The sequence below is a fragment of the Anomaloglossus baeobatrachus genome, chromosome 1 (assembly GCF_048569485.1).
Source record: "Anomaloglossus baeobatrachus isolate aAnoBae1 chromosome 1, aAnoBae1.hap1, whole genome shotgun sequence".
NCBI classification, from domain to species: domain Eukaryota; kingdom Metazoa; phylum Chordata; class Amphibia; order Anura; family Aromobatidae; genus Anomaloglossus; species Anomaloglossus baeobatrachus.
The window spans coordinates 357,270,652-357,294,221 of NC_134353.1; the positions used below are offsets into that span (position 1 = coordinate 357,270,652).

The 23,570-nt window shown below is 48.0% G+C and overlaps 1 protein-coding gene across 4 annotated transcripts in view; it reads right to left on the bottom strand.

Annotated features, from left to right (window-relative positions):
• SPPL2B (signal peptide peptidase like 2B) overlaps window positions 1–23,570 on the bottom strand; it is a 94,434-nt gene that overhangs the window by 31,421 nt on the left and 39,443 nt on the right. For all 4 annotated transcript variants that reach the window (XM_075352441.1, XM_075352440.1, XM_075352443.1 and 1 more), the window contains exon 6: window positions 13,750–13,895. In XM_075352441.1, the coding sequence (XP_075208556.1) occupies window positions 13,750–13,895 (146 nt within the window). The remainder of the gene's footprint in view (window positions 1–13,749; window positions 13,896–23,570) is intronic.

A 23,570-nucleotide genomic window follows, 5' to 3' on the forward strand; every position in this document is an offset into this window, starting at 1 on the left:
AGAAAGCGCTCGCTCAGCCAATCGCTCCTGCGTTCTCTTTGAGAGATCTGCTTATCTTATCTGACTGATGCCCCATATACATTTTTATTCTTCCGTTGACATAGCCACATGAGAGCTTGTTTTTTTTTCAGAACAAATTGTTTTGAATGTCTCCATTGAGTTTAGCATTCAATATAATAAAAAAATAAAAAAAACCAAAACATTCCAAGTGTGGTGAAATGGTGCATGAGGTGGATTTTATTTAATTGGCTTTTATTGTACCGTAACAATGAGAGAACATGATTGTCTAGGTCCATTTTTTTGCAGTGATGGGGTGACCAAAAAACCTCAGTTCTGGCATTTCGATTTTCTTTATATTTGAATATACATTGCTTATTTTTTCCTTTAAATACTAAAAAAAAATTAAAATTCTTCCTTTTTAAACCTCTTAGGGGACTTGAACTTGCGATCATCTCATGACTTATACTATGTAATACAATACTACGGTATTGCAGTAATAATAAAAATCACAGTCGCCTATGAATGACAGCCATATCCTAGTCTTCATCATGGCAAGCACGGGGGTCTTCAACAGACATCAAGGTGCCGAAGCAACTATTGTCACCCTATGATCACGTCAAGGGGAATCGATGGGTATGTGGAACAGGCGCCTTTCAAGTCTTGCGTTGTGAATAGAGTTGAGCGCGGTTCGTGGTTCGTGGTTCTCCAGTTCGCGGCTCGAGTGATTTTGGGGCATGTTCTAGATCGAACTAGAACTCGAGCTTTTTGCAAAAGCTCGGTAGTTCTAGAAACGTTCGAGAACGGTTCTAGCAGCCAAAAAACAGCTAAATCATAGCTTGGTTTCTGCTGTAATAGTGTAAGTCACTCTGTGAATCAAACTATTATCACATTTCAGTGTATAGTGTGCGTGAACAGCGCCTTCAGATCACTGCTGTTTCTATAATGGCGATCGCCATTTTTTTTTTTTTTTTTTCTTGTCTTCCTTCCCTAAGCGCGCGCGTCTTGTGGGGCGGGCCAGCATGTCAGCCAATCCCAGACACACACACAGCTAAGTGGACTTTGAGCCAGAGAAGCAACGGCATGTGTGATAGGATCTGCATGTCACATGTCCCTGCATTATAAAACCGGACATTTTCTTCACGGACGCCATTATCTGCCTTCTGCGTCTTTGGTGTCAGACATCACTGTCGCAGCTCCGTCTTCCTGAGTCCTATAGCCGATACAGCTGTATGCGCTGCATACACAGCGTTAGACAGCTTAGGGAGAGCACTTTATAGCAGTCCTTTTAAGGGCTCCAACCGGCAGGGTCAGAGAGCCATAGGTGACAGGTCCTGCAAACAGCAACAGCGTCTGTGTAGCCCAGGTCAGGGATTTCCTACCTGCATTTCACCATTAGAAGGGAATAGAAAGGCAGTCTTCCATTCCTCTACCCAGAGCACCACAATCCTGCCACTGTACCCTCTTGTCCTCTGCACACTCCAACTGATAACTAAGCCATTATACTAGCAAACACTCAGTGTACCTAGTGGCATCCTATACGTGGCTATTGGACTTTGCTATAGTCCCACTAGTGCAAAGACATTTGCAGAGCGCGTCTGCCTGCATTGCACACTACAACTCATTCTAACCAAGCCATTATACTAGCAAACACTCAGTGTACCTAGTGGCATCCTATACGTGGCTATTGGACTTTGCTATAGTCCCACTAGTGCAAAGACATTTGCAGAGCGCGTCTGCCTGCGTTGCACACTACAACTCATTCTAACCAAGCCATTATACTAGCAAACACTCAGTGTACCTAGTGGCATCCTATACGTGGCTATTGGACTTTGCTATAGTCCCACTAGTGCAAAGACATTTGCAGAGCGCGTCTGCCTGCGTTGCACACTACAACTCATTCTAACCAAGCCATTATACTAGCAAACACTCAGTGTACCTAGTGGCATCCTATACGTGGCTATTGGACTTTGCTATAGTCCCACTAGTGCAAAGACATTTGCAGAGCGCGTCTGCCTGCGTTGCACACTACAACTCATTCTAACCAAGCCATTATACTAGCAAACACTCAGTGTACCTAGTGGCATCCTATACGTGGCTATTGGACTTTGCTATAGTCCCACTAGTGCAAAGACATTTGCAGAGCGCGTCTGCCTGCGTTGCACACTACAACTCATTCTAACCAAGCCATTATACTAGCAAACACTCAGTGTACCTAGTGGCATCCTATACGTGGCTATTGGACTTTGCTATAGTCCCACTAGTGCAAAGACATTTGCAGAGCGCGTCTGCCTGCGTTGCACACTACAACTCATTCTAACCAAGCCATTATACTAGCAAACACTCAGTGTACCTAGTGGCATCCTATACGTGGCTATTGGACTTTGCTATAGTCCCACTAGTGCAAAGACATTTGCAGAGCGCGTCTGCCTGCGTTGCACACTACAACTCATTCTAACCAAGCCATTATACTAGCAAACACTCAGTGTACCTAGTGGCATCCTATACGTGGCTATTGGACTTTGCTATAGTCCCACTAGTGCAAAGACATTTGCAGAGCGCGTCTGCCTGCGTTGCACACTACAACTCATTCTAACCAAGCCATTATACTAGCAAACACTCAGTGTACCTAGTGGCATCCTATACGTGGCTATTGGACTTTGCTATAGTCCCACTAGTGCAAAGACATTTGCAGAGCGCGTCTGCCTGCGTTGCACACTACAACTCATTCTAACCAAGCCATTATACTAGCAAACACTCAGTGTACCTAGTGGCATCCTATACGTGGCTATTGGACTTTGCTATAGTCCCACTAGTGCAAAGACATTTGCAGAGCGCGTCTGCCTGCGTTGCACACTACAACTCATTCTAACCAAGCCATTATACTAGCAAACACTCAGTGTACCTAGTGGCATCCTATACGTGGCTATTGGACTTTGCTATAGTCCCACTAGTGCAAAGACATTTGCAGAGCGCGTCTGCCTGCGTTGCACACTACAACTCATTCTAACCAAGCCATTATACTAGCAAACACTCAGTGTACCTAGTGGCATCCTATACGTGGCTATTGGACTTTGCTATAGTCCCACTAGTGCAAAGACATTTGCAGAGCGCGTCTGCCTGCGTTGCACACTACAACTCATTCTAACCAAGCCATTATACTAGCAAACACTCAGTGTACCTAGTGGCATCCTATACGTGGCTATTGGACTTTGCTATAGTCCCACTAGTGCAAAGACATTTGCAGAGCGCGTCTGCCTGCGTTGCACACTACAACTCATTCTAACCAAGCCATTATACTAGCAAACACTCAGTGTACCTAGTGGCATCCTATACGTGGCTATTGGACTTTGCTATAGTCCCACTAGTGCAAAGACATTTGCAGAGCGCGTCTGCCTGCGTTGCACACTACAACTCATTCTAACCAAGCCATTATACTAGCAAACACTCAGTGTACCTAGTGGCATCCTATACGTGGCTATTGGACTTTGCTATAGTCCCACTAGTGCAAAGACATTTGCAGAGCGCGTCTGCCTGCGTTGCACACTACAACTCATTCTAACCAAGCCATTATACTAGCAAACACTCAGTGTACCTAGTGGCATCCTATACGTGGCTATTGGACTTTGCTATAGTCCCACTAGTGCAAAGACATTTGCAGAGCGCGTCTGCCTGCGTTGCACACTACAACTCATTCTAACCAAGCCATTATACTAGCAAACACTCAGTGTACCTAGTGGCATCCTATACGTGGCTATTGGACTTTGCTATAGTCCCACTAGTGCAAAGACATTTGCAGAGCGCGTCTGCCTGCGTTGCACACTACAACTCATTCTAACCAAGCCATTATACTAGCAAACACTCAGTGTACCTAGTGGCATCCTATACGTGGCTATTGGACTTTGCTATAGTCCCACTAGTGCAAAGACATTTGCAGAGCGCGTCTGCCTGCGTTGCACACTACAACTCATTCTAACCAAGCCATTATACTAGCAAACACTCAGTGTACCTAGTGGCATCCTATACGTGGCTATTGGACTTTGCTATAGTCCCACTAGTGCAAAGACATTTGCAGAGCGCGTCTGCCTGCGTTGCACACTACAACTCATTCTAACCAAGCCATTATACTAGCAAACACTCAGTGTACCTAGTGGCATCCTATACGTGGCTATTGGACTTTGCTATAGTCCCACTAGTGCAAAGACATTTGCAGAGCGCGTCTGCCTGCGTTGCACACTACAACTCATTCTAACCAAGCCATTATACTAGCAAACACTCAGTGTACCTAGTGGCATCCTATACGTGGCTATTGGACTTTGCTATAGTCCCACTAGTGCAAAGACATTTGCAGAGCGCGTCTGCCTGCGTTGCACACTACAACTCATTCTAACCAAGCCATTATACTAGCAAACACTCAGTGTACCTAGTGGCATCCTATACGTGGCTATTGGACTTTGCTATAGTCCCACTAGTGCAAAGACATTTGCAGAGCGCGTCTGCCTGCGTTGCACACTACAACTCATTCTAACCAAGCCATTATACTAGCAAACACTCAGTGTACCTAGTGGCATCCTATACGTGGCTATTGGACTTTGCTATAGTCCCACTAGTGCAAAGACATTTGCAGCACGTCTGCCTGCGTTGCACACTCCAACTAATTATAACTAAGTTGCATTGTCAGGGATATTTATTCTTTATTATTCTGCTGTTAATAAAGCTAGACCACCACTGCAATCTTCACCACCTCTCAATTTTTACTACCACATTTTCAGTCCACAATCTTGTCGCAATCAACATGAGTGGCAAAATGACAGATGCTGGTGGAAAGGGGAAGAGGCGTGGTGGAAAAGGCAAAAAAGGTTTTGTCCGTGGGGAAGGTGGCAAAGCTCCATTATCATCTGCTGAAGATAGACCATCTACCAGCAAAAGTAAGATGTCTACTACTTACCGTGGACAATCCGATGTGCTCCCTTTGTTACGGACACGAACAACAGGAACAAAGGTAGATGATGGGCAAAAAAGGAAAATGCTTGAATGGATCTCAAGTGGTCCAACAAGTGCCCTCTCTGCCACTTCAAGTACCGCATCCAAAAAACACCAGTCCTCTGAGTTGTCATCCCAATCAAACTTGCTTTCTCCCAGCTCTGAAGTCTCCATCAGCCCTGCACAGTATGGTGGAACTGAGATGGCTGAGTCTGCAGAGCTGTTCAGTCACACTATAGCCTGGGAATCAGAGGTCTGCTCCCAAGCTACAGTGAGTACAGAACAGGAAATGGTCTGCAGTGATGCCCAGAACCTTTGTGACTCAGATTCAGGCCGTGAGGACCAAGTTTCTGAGCATAATGTTGACCCTTTGTCACAAACTGTAACACCTGTGGTTATAGACAATGAGGAACATACTGATGAAGATGAGACGCAGATACCCGATTGGGATGACAACTTAAATATTCCGTCAGGGCAAGAAGAGGCTCGGTCTGAGGGGGAGGGGAGTGCAAACACAACAATTGATGATGACGTTCTAGATCCCACCTACTGTCAACCCCCAGTCAGGCACTCGAGGAGGTCAACAGAGGCGGTGGAGGAGGATGCAACCGACGACGAAGTTACCTTGCGCCTTCCTGGACCGAGTCGGAGCACTGGTAGCACGTCTACAACTGCATCCTCAGCCACCACTCTGCCTATGAGCATTATTCGGGGTGGATCAACAGGTCGCATGGCCTCTAAGCCTTGCCTAGCCTGGTCCTTTTTTCACATCGAAAAAGATCGCCCAACTCATGTGATATGTAACATTTGTCATGATTCTGTTAGTAGAGGTCAAAACCTCAGCAGTTTGACAACTTCTTCCATGAATCGTCACATGACTAAATATCATAAGTCCCGGTGGGAAGCTCACCGTGCTGCAATGCGGCCTAGTGGAGCGAACCATCCACCGCCCGCCCCTTCCACTGCATCCGCGCGCTCTTCATCTTCTAGGACTGTGGGGACAGCTGCCACACCTGTTTTTCCACGCAAAACTTCCACCACTGTAACCGCAACAGGCAGTTTGCTTGTAAGGTCGTCAGTTGGTTTGGAAGGGGAAACAAGTGAGTGTGTACAGCTCTCTCAGACATCGATAGCACCAACGTTGGATGAAGGCAACATCATGTCTCCGCCTGCACTTTCCTCACAAACCTGCATTTTTCAAGGGACACCCTACTCAACACCGTCTACACACAGCAGCCAGATCTCTGTCCCTCAGATGTGGTCAAATAAAAGGCCACTTCCTCCGACCCATGACAAAGCTAAGAGGTTGACTCTATCCCTCTGTAAGCTGTTGGCTACCGAAATGCTGCCTTTCCGCCTAGTGGACACACAGGATTTTAGAGACCTTATGTCTGTCGCTGTGCCCCAGTACCAGATGCCTAGTCGCCACTACTTCTCTAAGAAAGGTGTGCCCGCGCTACACCAGCATGTCGCACACAACATCACCGCTTCCTTGAGAAACTCTGTGTGTGAACGGGTGCATTTCACCACCGATACTTGGACCAGTAAGCATGGACAGGGACGTTACATGTCGCTGACTGGGCACTGGGTAACTATGGTGATAGATGGTGAAGGGTCTGCTGCACAAGTCTTGCCGTCCCCACGACTTGTGTGTCAATCCTCTGTCTGTCCAAGTTCCGCCACTGCTTCTGCATCCTCCACCTCATCTGGGTCCTCCACCTCCGCCCCAAGCCTGCCTGGTCAGGCCACCAGCGTTCTCACTGCGCAGAAGGAATCACGCACCCCTCATTACTATGCTGGCAGCAGAGCGCAACGGCATCAGGCGGTCTTTAGCTTGACATGTCTTGGTAATAAGAGTCACACAGCTGAGGAGTTGTGGTCAGCTTTGCGGTCCGAGTTTAATAAATGGATGTCTCCACTCAAACTGCAGCCTGGTAAGGCCGTGTGCGACAATGCTGCAAACCTGGGTGCGGCACTTCGCCTGGGCAAGGTGACACACGTACCTTGTATGGCTCACGTGTTGAACCTTGTCGTGCAGCAATTTTTAACACACTATCCCGGCCTAGATGGCCTTCTGAACAGGGCACGAAAACTGTCAGCTCACTTCCGCCGTTCAAGCGCCGCAGCAGAGCGACTTGCATCGCTCCAGAAGTCTTTCGGCCTGCCGGTTCATCGCCTGAAATGCGATGTGGCGACACGCTGGAATTCAACTCTCCACATGTTACAGCGACTGTGGCAGCACCGCAGAGCCCTGGTGCAATACGTCATGACGTATAGCCTGGGCCAACGAGATGCAGAGGTGGGGCAGATCACCCTGATGGAGTGGTCTCAGATCAAGGACCTATGCACCCTTCTGCACAGTTTCGACATGGCGACGAATATGTTTAGCTCTGACAATGCCATTATCAGCATGACGATTCCAGTCATTTACATGCTGGAGCACACGCTAAACACTATTCGGAGTCAGGGGGTGGGACAACATGAAGGGGAGGAACTACAGGAGGATTCATATGCGCAAGGGACAACAACATCACGAAGGTCCAGACGTTCATCATCACCAACGCAGCAGGCATGGGACCATGGGGGACAGGGATCGACAAGGGCGCATAGTAGCAGGCGAAATGTTGAGCAAGGTGCAGGAGAACATGAAGAAATGGAGGACGAACTGTCCATGGACATGGAAGACTCAGCGGATGAGGGAGACCTTGGTCAAATTTCAGTTGAAAGAGGTTGGGGTCAGATGTCAGAGGAAGAAAGAACGGGTAGCACCTCTATGCCACAAACACAGCATGGACTTGGTCCGCATGGCTGCGCAAGACACATGAGTGCCTTTTTGTTGCACTACCTCCAACATGACAGTCGTATTGTCAAAATTAGAAGTGATGATGACTACTGGATTGCCACACTATTAGATCCCCGGTACAAGTCCAAATTTTGTGACATAATTCCAGCCATAGAAAGGGACGCACGTATGCAGGAGTATCAGCAGAAGCTGTTACTAGATCTTAGCTCGGCTTTTCCACCAAACAACCGTGCAGGTGCAGGGAGTGAATCTCCCAGTTGTAACTTGACAAACATGGGACGGTCTCGTCATCTTCAACAGTCTACCCGTACCAGTAGGACCTTTTCTGGTGCCGGTAACAGCAATTTTATGGAATCTTTTCATAATTTTTTTAGACCCTCTTTTGCAAGGCCACCAGAGACAACAAGTCTGACACATAGTCAACGGCTGGAGAGGATGATACAGGAGTATCTCCAAATGAACATCGATGCCATGACTGTGCAACTGGAGCCTTGCTCCTTTTGGGCTTCAAACCTACAAAAATGGCCAGAGCTCGCAACTTACGCCTTGGAGATTTTGTCGTGTCCAGCTGCCAGCGTTGTCTCTGAACGTGTATTCAGTGCTGCTGGGTGTGTGCTGACAGATAAGCGCACGCGTCTGTCCAGTGACAATGTGGACAGACTGACGTTCATCAAAATGAACAAGTCATGGATCCAGAAGGAATTTACTACCCCTGTGTCATCCTGGGGAGAGTAAATGCTTGTGGATTTGGAATGTGCTTGATGCAAATCAAAACATCCTGTTTGCAACTAGGGCCCAAGTGCTGCCACTGATGGGGTGGGTGTCTGTGTGGCCCAATTTTTGGAAAAAAGGGAGACTCCGCTTGGAGTAACCCTTGCTTGCTGTGTTTTTAAAAGAAGCCAAGATGAACAGAGCTGGGATCAGGAAAGACTTTGCTACCTACCCCGGTGTCATCCTATGGACGGCTAAGAATAGCGTATTTTTGAATGTGCTTGATGCAAATCAAAACATCCTGTTTGCAACTAGGGCCCAAGTGCTGCCACTGATGGGGTGGGTGTCTGTGTGGCCCAATTTTTGGAAAAAAGGGAGACTCCGCTTGGAGTAACCCTTGCTTGCTGTGTTTTTAAAAGAAGCCAAGATGAACAGAGCTGGGATCAGGAAAGACTTTGCTACCTACCCCGGTGTCATCCTGGGGACGGCTAAGAATAGCGTATTTTTGAATGTGCTTGATGCATATCAAAACATCCTGTTTGCAACTAGGGCCCAAGTGCTGCCACTGATGGGGTGGGTGTCTGTGTGGCCCAATTTTTGGAAAAAAGGGAGACTCCGCTTGGAGTAACCCTTGCTTGCTGTGTTTTTAAAAGAAGCCAAGATGAACAGAGCTGGGATCAGGAAAGACTTTGCTACCTACCCCGGTGTCATCCTGGGGACGGCTAAGAATAGCGTATTTTTGAATGTGCTTGATGCAAATCAAAACATCCTGTTTGCAACTAGGGCCCAAATGCTGCCACTGATGGGGTGGGTGTCTGTGTGGCCCAATTTTTGGAAAAAAGGGAGACTCCGCTTGGAGTAACCCTTGCTTGCTGTGTTTTTAAAAGAAGCCAAGATGAACAGAGCTGGGATCAGGAAAGACTTTGCTACCTACCCCGGTGTCATCCTGGGGACGGCTAAGAATAGCGTATTTTTGAATGTGCTTGATGCAAATCAAAACATCCTGTTTGCAACTAGGGCCCAAGTGCTGCCACTGATGGGGTGGGTGTCTGTGTGGCCCAATTTTTGGAAAAAAGGGAGACTCCGCTTGGAGTAACCCTTGCTTGCTGTGTTTTTAAAAGAAGCCAAGATGAACAGAGCTGGGATCAGGAAAGACTTTGCTACCTACCCCGGTGTCATCCTGGGGACGGTTAAGAATAGCGTATTTTTGAATGTGCTTGATGCAAATCTAGCTGTGAAGTGTACAACTGGGGCACAACTGCTGCCACTGAAGGGGTGGGTGTGTGTGGGGCCCAATTTTTGGAAAAAAGGGGAGACTCCGCTTGGAGTAACCCTTGCTTACATTGTTTTTAAAAGAAGCCAAGATGAACAAGTCATGGGTCAGCAAAGACTTTGCTACCTACCCCAGTGTCATCCTGGGGACGGCTAAGAATAGCGTATTTTTGAATGTGCTTGATGCAAATCAAAACATCCTGTTTGCAACTAGGGCCCAAGTGCTGCCACTGATGGGGTGGGTGTCTGTGTGGCCCAATTTTTGGAAAAAAGGGAGACTCCGCTTGGAGTAACCCTTGCTTGCTGTGTTTTTAAAAGAAGCCAAGATGAACAGAGCTGGGATCAGGAAAGACTTTGCTACCTACCCCGGTGTCATCCTGTGGACGGCTAAGAATAGCGTATTTTTGAATGTGCTTGATGCAAATCAAAACATCCTGTTTGCAACTAGGGCCCAAGTGCTGCCACTGATGGGGTGGGTGTCTGTGTGGCCCAATTTTTGGAAAAAAGGGAGACTCCGCTTGGAGTAACCCTTGCTTACATTGTTTTTAAAAGAAGCCAAGATGAACAAGTCATGGGTCAGCAAAGACTTTGCTACCTACCCCGGTGTCATCCTGGGGACGGCTAAGAATAGCGTATTTTTGAATGTGCTTGATGCAAATCAAAACATCCTGTTTGCAACTAGGGCCCAAGTGCTGCCACTGATGGGGTGGGTGTCTGTGTGGCCCAATTTTTGGAAAAAAGGGAGACTCCGCTTGGAGTAACCCTTGCTTGCTGTGTTTTTAAAAGAAGCCAAGATGAACAGAGCTGGGATCAGGAAAGACTTTGCTACCTACCCCGGTGTCATCCTGGGGACGGCTAAGAATAGCGTATTTTTGAATGTGCTGGATGCAAATCAAAACATCCTGTTTGCAACTAGGGCCCAAGTGCTGCCACTGATGGGGTGGGTGTCTGTGTGGCCCAATTTTTGGAAAAAAGGGAGACTCCGCTTGGAGTAACCCTTGCTTGCTGTGTTTTTAAAAGAAGCCAAGATGAACAGAGCTGGGATCAGGAAAGACTTTGCTACCTACCCCGGTGTCATCCTGGGGACGGCTAAGAATAGCGTATTTTTGAATGTGCTTGATGCAAATCAAAACATCCTGTTTGCAACTAGGGCCCAAGTGCTGCCACTGATGGGGTGGGTGTCTGTGTGGCCCAATTTTTGGAAAAAAGGGAGACTCCGCTTGGAGTAACCCTTGCTTACATTGTTTTTAAAAGAAGCCAAGATGAACAAGTCATGGGTCAGCAAAGACTTTGCTACCTACCCCGGTGTCATCCTGGGGACGGCTAAGAATAGCGTATTTTTGAATGTGCTTGATGCAAATCAAAACATCCTGTTTGCAACTAGGGCCCAAGTGCTGCCACTGATGTGGTGGGTGTCTGTGTGGCCCAATTTTTGGAAAAAAGGGAGACTCCGCTTGGAGTAACCCTTGCTTGCTGTGTTTTTAAAAGAAGCCAAGATGAACAGAGCTGGGATCAGGAAAGACTTTGCTACCTACCCCGGTGTCATCCTGTGGACGGCTAAGAATAGCGTATTTTTGAATGTGCTTGATGCAAATCAAAACATCCTGTTTGCAACTAGGGCCCAAGTGCTGCCACTGATGGGGTGGGTGTCTGTGTGGCCCAATTTTTGGAAAAAAGGGAGACTCCGCTTGGAGTAACCCTTGCTTACATTGTTTTTAAAAGAAGCCAAGATGAACAAGTCATGGGTCAGCAAAGACTTTGCTACCTACCCCGGTGTCATCCTGGGGACGGCTAAGAATAGCGTATTTTTGAATGTGCTTGATGCAAATCAAAACATCCTGTTTGCAACTAGGGCCCAAGTGCTGCCACTGATGGGGTGGGTGTCTGTGTGGCCCAATTTTTGGAAAAAAGGGAGACTCCGCTTGGAGTAACCCTTGCTTGCTGTGTTTTTAAAAGAAGCCAAGATGAACAGAGCTGGGATCAGGAAAGACTTTGCTACCTACCCCGGTGTCATCCTGGGGACGGTTAAGAATAGCGTATTTTTGAATGTGCTTGATGCAAATCTAGCTGTGAAGTGTACAACTGGGGCCCAAGTGCTGCCACTGAAGGGGTGGGTGTGTGTGGGGCCCAATTTTTGGAAAAAAGGGAGACTCCGCTTGGAGTAACCCTTGCTTGCTGTGTTTTTAAAAGAAGCCAAGATGAACAGAGCTGGGATCAGGAAAGACTTTGCTACCTACCCCGGTGTCATCCTGGGGACGGATAAGAATGGCGTATTTTTGAATGTGCTTGATGCAAATCTAGCTGTGAAGTGTACAACTGGGGCACAACTGCTGCCACTGAAGGGGTGGGTGTGTGGGGCCCAATTTTTGGAAAAAAGGGAGACTCCGCTTGGAGTCACCTTGCGGTGTTTTACATGACTTTAGAAGGGCGTGCCATGCCTATATCTGTGTGTCCTCCTCTTTTTCCTTGTCCAGCTGTTTTGTTTTCGCATGAGTACATGTCCTTGTCACTTTCCCATGTGTTTGTGTTGTGTTGTGAGTTGTTTGTCACCTTTTGGACACCTTTGAGGGTGTTTTCTAGGTGTTTTACTGTGTTTGTGATTGCCTGCCATTGTTTCCTATGGGCTCGAGTTCGGTTCGTCGAACGTTCGACGAGCCGAACTCGAGCCAGACCCCCCGTTCGGCGAACCGCCTCGAGCCGAACCGGGACCGGTTCGCTCATCTCTAGTTGTGAATTCAGATGTCAGAGATTGACACCGGTATTTAAAGGGAACCCGTCACATACAATGTGCGTTCTGACCACCCCTGTGTTGTAAAATTGTGTAATATAAAAGTAATGAAAAACGTTTTAGTACTTCCATATTTCCTATGTAAATAGCAGAGCTCGTCGCCCCATGGGCATCACATCGCCCTGTGGGTGTGTGCATACTTTCCATAGTATCACGCCCCTGTGGGCGTGATACCATGGATTCACATGAGCGACGTCCCCTGCCGCTCCTTCAGAATCCCAGGCGTCTTGGCACTTACCATTCCTGCCGCCTTTTCCGGGTGCTCATTGTCAGTTTCAGACGCACGCTGCACATGATCAGAAGAGTCTGATCATGCGCAGAGCGCGTCTGAGTCCGGCAAGTGAACACCTGGAAAAGGCAGCAGGAATGGCAAGTGCAAACAAGCGTGGGATTCTGAAGGAGCGGCAGGGGACGTCGCTCATGTGAATCCATGGTATCACGCCCACAGGGGCGTGATACCATGGAAAGTATGTGAATGCCCACAGGGCGATGTGACGCCCATGGGGCGACGAGCTCTGCTATTTACATAGGAAATATGGAAGTAATAAAACATTTTTTATTACTTTCATATTATACAATTTTATAACACAGGGATGGGTAGGGAGGTGTAATTAGGGCACAAATGCGTCTGCTGATAGGTGAAAATGCATATTGTACGTGACAGGTTCCCTTTAACACTAGATGTCCCAGCAATTTCGAGCTCCATAGGGTTCCAATGGTAGAAATGTTAAATGACCCCTCTCTGGGACTTCTAGTGTTAAGGAATTAACAGCAACGGGCAAAACTCCGCGCCACCCACTTCTCTTAGAGGGAGATGTAAGCTTATGAGCTTGCATACAAAAAGGGACCCGAAATTAGACAAACCAGTGTTTCCAATGTCAGGAATGCGTTAAGGGTAAAAGCAAAATTGAAAAACTGCTAATTTTTCTAAAATTACATAAAAAAAAAAAACAAAACGGCCACAAAACATATCAACCTAAATATATCAGTAATATAAATAAAAAAACAATCACAAAAAAAAAAACAACCTCCGAATTTCAGAGATATGAGAAACATTCTAGAGTTATTACCACATAAAGTGATACTCTAGATTTGAAAAGTGGGGCGTAGTCTTTTAGGCCAAATTTGGCTCCATCACTAAAAGGTTAAAAAAAACACCGATTGAGTTTTTGGTGTATGGATACAATTTCCTTACCTAAGCGGTCATAGAAGTTAAACAAAAGGACCAGCATAGAGCAGCACATAATGACAAACACACAGATCATGATGGGCGTGACATCCACAGTTTCATCATCGTGTTTCTTATCTGCTCCATCATCCCTCTTGTGTTTCATATAGCTCCTGAAAAAAAAAAAAAAGACACCATTATACATAAGATCGGACAGGTAGATTCAACTGTATCAATGTATAGGTTTACCACTCCATATAGTTTCAATATGCATGCTCCAGACAAAACATGAGTGCCTGCTTAGGCCTCTTTCACTCATCAGATTTTTGCCATCCGGCACAATCCAGCGAATTGCTGATAAAACGGATTCGGCATCTGATGCCGCTGAATCCATTTTTTTTCCTCATAGAATTGTATTAGCGCCGAATTGTGCGCCGGATCCGGGCAAAAATTGTCTGTGTCCAAAGGAACATTTTTTGGGACCGGTGAAAAAGCAAAAGGCGAAGGATCCGGCGCCGTCCATTTTTATTTTTTTAATTGAAGCCTACGGGCGCCGGATCCATCAAATGATGGAATCAGGCGACGGATCAGTTTTTTCTTTCTTGGCATGCCCAGACGCTGTGTAAATTCACTTCTAGTCACAAGAAATGTTCTCTCTCTCTCTCTCTCTTCCATAGCAAATAACCTTTGGCCTGAAGGGAAAAAATGAGACAGGACCATTTTTTTACCGGATCCGTTGCATCAATTTTGCCACAATCTGTGACGGATCCTTCACATCAGGCACAAACCGGATTGTGCCTGATGGCAAAAAACTGGTGTGAAAGTATCCTAAAAGACACCCTTTCAAAGTTTCGGGGTTTTTTTCTTTTTTTTAACTAAATCTATGTATATGTAGTGAATTATGCAGCTACTTAAAAATTACATCTTGAAAGTAGTTTTTACAATGCAAGTCTATGGAGTGTCTGAACAAGGCTCCATAGACTTACATTGTAAAAAGAGACTTCTGGCTCTAAAGTGGCTAGTCTGAAGAATGGTGACGTCACTGAGAATAGGAGCAGAACAGCGCTGAATCCTGGAGAGAGCGGCGGTGACATCACTGAGAAGAGGAGCAGAACAGCGCTGGATCCTGGAGAGAGCAGTGGTGACATCACTGAGAAGAGGAGCAGAACAGCGCTGGATCCTGGAGAGAGCAGCGGTGACATCACTGAGAAGAGGAGCAGAACAGCGCTGGATCCTGGAGAGAGCAGCGGTGACATCACTGAGAATAGGAGCAGAACAGCGCTGGATCCTGGAGAGAGCAGCGGTGACATCACGGAGAAGAGGAGAAGAACAGGGCTGGATCCTGGAGAGAGCAACGGTGACATCACTGAGAATAAGAGCAGAACAGCGCTGATTCCTGGAGAGAGCAACGGTGACATCAGTGAGAATAGGAGCAGAACAGCACTGATTCCTGGAGAGAGCAACGGTGACATCACTGAGAATAGGAGCAGAACAGCGCAGGATCCTGGAGAGAGCAGCGGTAGGTGAGAATATTAACACTTACACGTTACATCTACATGCACATATATAGAGTCATTCAAAAAATCTTCATGGGAGTGCTTCTTTTAAAGGGATTGTGGAAAAGGTGGCGGTTGGTTAGAATATAAATACACAGGCACTTCACAAAATTTGATAATATTTTTATTATTTTTCATGAAAGTGTTGCTTTAGCCCCCAATTGTTCACTTTTGCAAGAGAACACGAAAAAAAAATGGATGGCCCAGTTTGGTACCGAGGGCGGTGATACACAAGTACTCAAAATGTTCTGTTGGGGCAAACAGCAGGGCTCGGAAGGGAAGAGGTGGTATTTGAATTCTGGAACACAAATTTGGCTGAAAAAAAAGATAAGCACCATGTCGCATTTCCAGGACCCCTAAGTTGCCAATGCACCAAAAAAAAAAAAAAACAAAAAAAACCCAAACAAACAACAAAAAACACACAAGTGACCCCCGTATAGAAAACTTCACTGCTTAAGGAATTAATCTAGGGGTAACATTGAGTATTTGGAACCCACAGGTGCCTCACAAAATGTTATAACATTGGGACATGGAAATATAACAATTTAGTGATAAAAATGTAATTTTTTTTTACAAGGATTATAAGGTAACAATTGACCCCACAATTTTTTGTGCAATTTCTCCCGAACACGGTGATGCCCTATAGGTCACCAAAAACCACTGTTTGGCCACACGGCAGGGCTGAGCAGGTAGGGGCGTCATTTGGTTTACAGAGCACAAATTACGATAGAAAAGCTTGCGGACGACATTTGCGGATCGCCTAAGGTGTCAGAAGACTAGAAAACCCTAAAAGTGACCCCACTGTAGACCTTGCACCTCTTAATGAATTATTCTTTGGATGCACTGACTATTTTCTGGAGAATTGCAAACATCCCAACCTAGTGCCGCCATACATTGTGCCCAAAAGCCTGCTTCTGGAGACAAGCACCCTGTAAATTGTTAACTGGGCTTTCCCTGCTACAATAATACCCCACACATGGTCGTTTACTGTGATTTAGGCACGGGAGGTTTCAGAATGAGGGGGCATTTGGAGTTGGGAGCGCAGATTTCACTGGATTTTATTTAGGGGGGGGGTCGGAGCAATATTGCTTTTCTAGAGTCTTTGTTCTACCAGTAATGTGGGAGCCCATGATATTTCCAGACACAGATGAAAAATCTGAGTGGGGGCTGCTTTTACGTGAGAAAAGTTAGGAGTTTGTGTTGGTAACATTTTGGGTACAGAACATTTTTTGATCATTTCCAGTGTAAGGCAGATATCACATTCTGTTGTTCTGCGCTGAGCACTTATGTTGTGGAGACACTTTGGACTCCGTTTGGTGTCTGTTTCGCTGGTGTCCATCTTTTTAGGCATGCATAGAACTGTGATCGACCAAATTTGTGTGCTAAAATGATGGGACACCGCCGGAACGGAGACCAGATGAAGTACTAAGTGACTACATCTGCCTCATTATAGTTGAGTGGCTCTGTCCGGGGGTATTGTCCAAAAAGCATTTATTGGGATTTACACAGAAAATAAGATGTAAGCACTCAGCGGAGAGCACAGGATAGATGTGAGCTGAGCCTTATTCTGATTTTTTTTGGAGGTAGAATGAACAAATAAGACAGCAGTACAAGGATACTTATTTTTATTTTTGTGTGGTTCAGATTGCAATATTAGTGATAAGATGGCTTTAATCTTTGTGTCACTGTGATTACAGCAATAGCAGATTTATAAAGTTTGCTATCACACTCCCACAGTAAAAATGCTCTTTTTTAAAAAAAATAGTTTTTTGTCCCCATATTCAGAGCTGTAACTTATTTTTTGGCTAACAGAGCTGTATGAGAGCTTATTTTTTGCACAAGGAGTTATACATATTTATATACACCACTTTTGTGTACATAACATCTTTGATCGCTCTTTATTCAGATTTTGCAGTTGCAGAATGAACAAACACCAGCAATTAACCTATAGTTTATATATTTATTCTTTGGGTCAATGTGATTATTACACCCCATTTTAGGCCCTGTGAGCACTAGAAAATGGAATTTTCTTAAGACAATTCTGCAGGTTCTGAAAGATTTCCGCACCCGCGGAAAAAAACACGCAAAAAAAAAACCGCAACGAAATCCGCATGCGTTTTGTTGCGGATTTGGTGCGGTTTTTCCGCAGGTTTTTCCCTGCAGGATTTCACGATTACATAAGTGAAATGCCGCAGCTACCTGCGGAAAAGAAGTGACATGCAATTGTTTTTGCTGCAGGAATCCCGCAGCAAAACATGCAGCTGTCAAAATCCACATAGTGCGCACAGCATTTTCTTTTTCCCATAGGTTTTGCTGGTAAATCAATGCAAAAAGGTTATGAACATTTTCTGCAGTGAAATATGCAGCTAATCCGCGGGAAAATCCGCCTAGTGCGCACAGAGCCTTAAGTAGTTTTTTTTATGCTTTGCTTCTTTTTACACACTAAAAAAGAGAATTTTGTTACTTACCGTAAATTCTTTTTCTTATAGTTCCGTCATGGGAGACCCAGACCATGGGTGTATAGCTACTGCCCCCGGAGGACACACAAAGTTACCACACTCAAAACGTGTAGCTCCTCCCTCCTAGCATATACACCCCCTGCTAGCCAGTCCTAGCCAGTTTAGTGCAAAAGCTGAAGGAGGACATCCACCCACAAGAAGAGACAGAGTAAAATCCGGAAGAACCGGAACCTCTGTCTACAACAATAACAGCCGGTGAAGACACACAGAACAAGAAACCTGCCAACAGGCAATAGGGAGGGTGCTGGGTCTCCCATGACGGAACTATAAGAAAAAGAATTTACGGTAAGTAACAAAATTCTCTTTTTCTTTATCGTTCCTATGGGAGACCCAGACCATGGGACGTTCAAAAGCAGTCCATGGGTGGGAATAAACAGACAACTGAGAAGCAGGTAAACCTAACTTCACAAATGGGCGACAGACGCCGGAAAAATGCGTCTGCCCAAGCCCGCGTCTGCCAAAGCATGAGCATGCCTTGGGTAGTGCTTCGAAAAAGTATGCAGACTAATTCGAGCTGCAGTCTGACAGACCTACTGAGCCGTAACCTGGTGCCTGAAAGCCCAAAAAGGCGCCGACAGGTCTGATCAAATGTGCTCTGATCCCCGGCGGGGAAGGCACTTGAGTACACTTGTAGGTCTCGAAAATGGCCGACCTAAGCCAACGATCAGGGTCGGCTTAGATGCCGAGAGACCGCTACGCTGACTAGCAGTCAGCACCAGAGAGAGGTGCACCGCCTAATAACGGCGGTGCGAGACACATAGATCCGGAGCTCCCGCACCAGATCCAGGATATGCAACGCTTCCCCAAGCGATGAACAGGAGCCGGACAAAAGGAAGGCAGGAAAATTGCCCCGGATAAGGTGGAAGCAGTAACCACCTTAGGGAAAAAAAGTCCGGAGTCGGACGAAGACCACCTTGTCTTGATGCAAAAGACCAAAAAAGGGGGTGACTCCGAGAGAGTGCAGCCAGAACTGTCTGGCGGGAAATCATAGCCCTAGAAAGACTACTTTCTGTGAAAGATGAAACAAAGAAACCTCCCCAAGAGGCGCAAAGGGGGGTTTCCGGGAACCGGGAGGACCGGATTAAGGTCCCAGGCTCCATAGGCCGCCGGAAAGGCGGAATGATGTGAGATGCGCCCTTAAAGGAGCGCACCGGAGCCAGCCGGACGATACGCCGCTGGCACATACTGACAGAGCCGAGACCTGTCCCTTAATGAGGGATAGTCCTAGCTGTAGACCGGACTGTGGAAGGGACAGGAGGGTCGGCAAGGCCAAAAAGGTCAAAGGACACTTTGGAGCTCGAGTCATAGCGGAGATGACTTCAGGAAGGATATCAGAAGTCGCCAGGATCCAGGACTCAAGAGCTACGCCGTCAATCTGAGAATCCAGAATTCTGACGGAAAAAACGGACCTTTTGAGAAAAGGTCTGAACGGTCCGGAAGATGCCATGGCAACCCAACGGACAGAAGGAGCAGGTCAGAGTACCAAGCCTGCCTGGTCAGTCTGGAGTATGAGAATGACCCGACGGCCCCCTTTACTGATCTTGCGCAGGACTCTGGACAAGAGGTAGAGGGTGAAATACGTAAAGAGACGAAGCTGGGATCAAGCATGAACCAGTGTGTCTACCGCAAAACCTGAGGATTGTGGACCACGGTTGGACAGCTGAAATAGTCTGCCTCGCAGTTTTCACATCTAGGATGTGGGATGCGGATACGGTGGACTAGGAGTCCCTTGTCCACTGAAGAATGTTGAGCCGCCAAGATTGCCAGGCGGCTGAGTGTCCCGCCCTGGAAGCTGATGTAGGAAAACGCTGTCACGTTGTCCGACTGGACTCGAATGTGCCTAGCCGCCAACAGATGGTGAAGGCTTAGAGAGCTAGAAATACAGCTCTGATTTCCAGCACATTGATCCAGAGGGCTGATTCGGACAGAGTCCAAGCGCCCTGCGCTCCACAGTGGAGATATACTGCTCCCAAGGCGGATAGGCTAGCATCCTGGTGAGGATCACCCGGGACGGGGCCAGGAAGGAGCGCCCCTGAGACAGAGTGGCCGAAGCCACCACTGAAACGAGCCCCTGGTCAGTGGCGAAGCCACCACCCCGTGGGAGGAGGGAGTTCGCTTGTACAGTGGAAAACATCCAGTCTCAGAGGACGCAGGAGAAACTGGGCAAGGAATCGCTTCCATTGACGCCACCGTCTGACCAGCACCTGTATATGGTGTCTGATAGAACGACGTCGACCGCCAGCGGAGGGACTACTGATCGACTAAGAGCAGCTTCACAAGTGCCGACAGAATCTCAAGAAGGCCGTCCAGGGCAAAAGATCACTGCCAATCCCTAGGGGTGCAGGACCCTAATCACAGCTGCCCCAATGAGAATACTCGAGGGGCCGTGGCTAACCCCAAGGGAAGAGCCACGAATTGGACCACTCCGATTGTCAAAACGTAGTCAACGCTGGTGTGAAACTGCGATTGACTCCTGCAGATAGGCATCTCTGATGCCGGTGGCTGCTAGGGAATCTCCTTGGGTTCTTGATTGATCCGGTGAAAAACACACGGAACAAAACCGAGACTCCATGTGAAAACACCACACCTGACTATGCTTGAAAAGCTAAAGATCCAGGTCGGAAGGCACCGCCCTCTTCGGGGACTAGGAATAGATTTAAGCAAAAATCTCAGAACCGTTCCCAGTCGGGAGCCGGTACAATTACTCCATTGGCCTGCAAGAAATGCCACGGCCTGTGAGAAGGCGGCGGCCTTGGAGCCGGGAGGAGTTGACAGAAAAAATCTGTTTGGCGGGCGGACAGGATTCCATCCTGTAGCCATGGGAGATATAATCCCGCCCCCACTGAACGGAGACGTGTTAGAACCCTACGTCGCCAAGTGGAGAGAGCCTGCCACCGACCAAGGAGGTTGTTGGCGTGGCTAGATAGCTCGGAGGAAGCTGACTCAGTGGCAGCATCTCCTGCGGTCTTCTGAAGACGCAGCTTCGAGCCATTTGGTTCTATGAACCTAGGCCGAGCTAGAGGACGATCAGATGGAGGAACGGAAACCACCGAAACCTCAACTGATTCCTGCCCTGGACAGGTTCCCTGGTTTAGGTTTGTGGCAAGGAAGAACACTCCCCGCCAAGAGCTTCCTTAATTTCATCCAGTTGGTTCCGAGGAAACTGGTCCCTCCGAAGCCACAGGAGCCTGCGGATAGCGAGGAAGGTAGCCAAGACCACCGCCGTGCGGTGTCCAGCATGGCAGACCTGGCAGAGGATGAAAAGACTGAAGTCTGGAAGTTCAGGCAACCGTTTTGGGCATAGAGTCCCTGTGAGGGAATGCATCTCCTCCAGAGAAGCAGAGAAGGTACAAAAAAAAAAACCGCACTGCTGTAAAGCTGAGGAGAACGAAGCTCCTGCCGCCCCCATACCGACTTGGCCAAAAGGACAACCGGGCGGACCGCAAAACCTTAAGTGAGGAGCCATCAGCCACTGACATAACGGTCCGGGCTGAGCCACCTGAGGTGAATGAGCCCACCTCTTGACCACCATTGGTGGACAGGGGAAACACAGTCCTCAGAATCACGCTTCATGGGAAGCGATGTCAGAGCGGACCCTGGGCTGGTCACAGGGGCCTGAAAACTGGAGTGGTTAAGGAACACACGTTGTGTTCACCTCGATAGGGTAACACCGGCGGATTGAGGTCCAGTACAAAATTAATGTACCGTGGGATCCTTATAGAGATGCCGTCAGCCACTGATACAACTATCCGGGCTGAAAGTCTAGACACCGGAGTGGCCACCCTTGGCGAATGAGTACACTCCAAGACCACCTCTGATGGGAGGGGGAGACAGGCAGCAGAACTCCGCTGTGGGGTCTGCAGGACAGGCCGTGGGCTTGGACGCAGCGGGCTGAAAACTGGAGTGGTTAAGGAACACACTCCTCGTCCTGTTAAAGGTATACTGATGCCTTTCTGCCAGCGGGGAATAGTCCCCTGATACAGGCGGATGGAGGTCCAGTACAAGTATAATGGACGCAATCCAATCATTCGCATCTGCGTCACCTACGGACGGAACAATGTACATAGGGTAGCGTCCGAGCCCCTGGTAGAGACATCCTCCTCGTCCAGTGAGTCAGCTCGTAATCGGAGCTGCGGGACGGGGAGGACAGGGGACCCTGCGTATCCCTGTCAGGAGGACGGGGTCTGAGCCCAGAAGGAGAGTCCCTTGTGAGCTTCGCTGAGCGAACTGAAGCAGAAAACGCCCTGAGAAGGGGGCTGCATGCTCAGCAGATGCCAGGACAGCCGACCCCTGGAAATAGGATTCCCCCAGGGGTCAGCCACCGAAACCGGAGCAGCTGGAGGGACCATTAATGAGCCTCCAAGCTGAGGGGCCACAGTGGTTATGAGCTCGGTACAGCCGTACGAGACTACCTGCAGTGGACAATAAAAACAGCCTGCAGCCTCGCTCTGTGAGACATGCTGCATAGGTGGGGGCTCTGTCTAGAATGTCTAGAATACCCAAGACAGGGGTTCAGCCTGGGGAGACTCCAGGCTGAGGCACCACCACATAAGAACCATTACAGTGTGGGTCTGTGCCGGTTCAGGCAATGTGAGCTTACATGCAGAACATGTAGTGTACAGCCTTGGAGCTTTGCTCCTAGAGTGAGACATGCTGCTGAGGAGGAGGTTCTATAATAAAGAATTAACTCCTTCAGAATGCCCTGAGAGTGTATAATAGTGCACAACCAGAGGTTGTGACTTATCAGGCCGCTATATGAGTGCCCTCCGGATTCCAAGCCTGGACCCCCAGCCAGATATTCACTCCCTCTGCACTGCAGAGCAGCCAGCGCCGACCAGTGTTCTAAGAACGCTGAGAAAATGGCGCCAGAGTGAGGGGGGGGGGGGCGGGGGTTAACCCAGGAGCGGGAATCGGAGGGCTAAGAAGATGTACAGGGGAGGGAATCATCTCCTCAGATAGGAGTGTCCTCCCCTGTGCAGAGCGGGCGGCGCTGCAGTGTCCCCCTGCATGACTGACATGCAGGGGAACGAAACGAAACTAGGCCGCGGCTGAAGCCGGGGCCTAGAGTTAAGCATGCGGCCGACAATCAGGCATCATCGGCGCGGTTCTCAGTAAAAACCGTGGAACCGGCCGGAAACACAGTAAAAAGCAGCATTACTAAAGTAAATCACTGTCCCCCCCCAATAAAAGTGCCCCACATTGCAGAAGGACCCTCTGAATAACGTCTCTATACTTAGCTTTGAGACGCAGGGCCCAGTCCCTGGGTGGGGTGGGGGTTCAGTGCTCCGTCCAGCAGGGTCCTGCAAAAGGGCTGCGGATGGAGGTCGGTCTCCTGCCAGGCAGTGAGAACCGTGTTGGCTCTAACTTCAAGCCAGAGCCCCTAGGGGATGGTGAAGGAGCGCGGCATGAAGGGCTCCTGCCCTGAAGTCAACCTTAACAGCACCGCCGCCAGGGGGGTGAGAAGGGACATGCCGGGAGTCCAGTGGACCCGCTTTTCTTCCAAATCTTTAGAAAAAATGAAAAATCAAAAAAGGATGCATGTGTGTGTGTGATTCGTCCAGACACAAAGCATGAAACTGGCTAGGACTGGCTAGCAGGGGGTGTATATGCTAGGAGGGAGGAGCTACACGTTTTGAGTGTGGTAACTTTGTGTGTCCTCCGGGGGCAGTAGCTATACACCCATGGTCTGGGTCTCCCATAGGAACGATAAAGAAACAATATTTTACAAATATGAATTTGTTTTTGCATTGCTATTGGCTGGGAGGTGTAACTT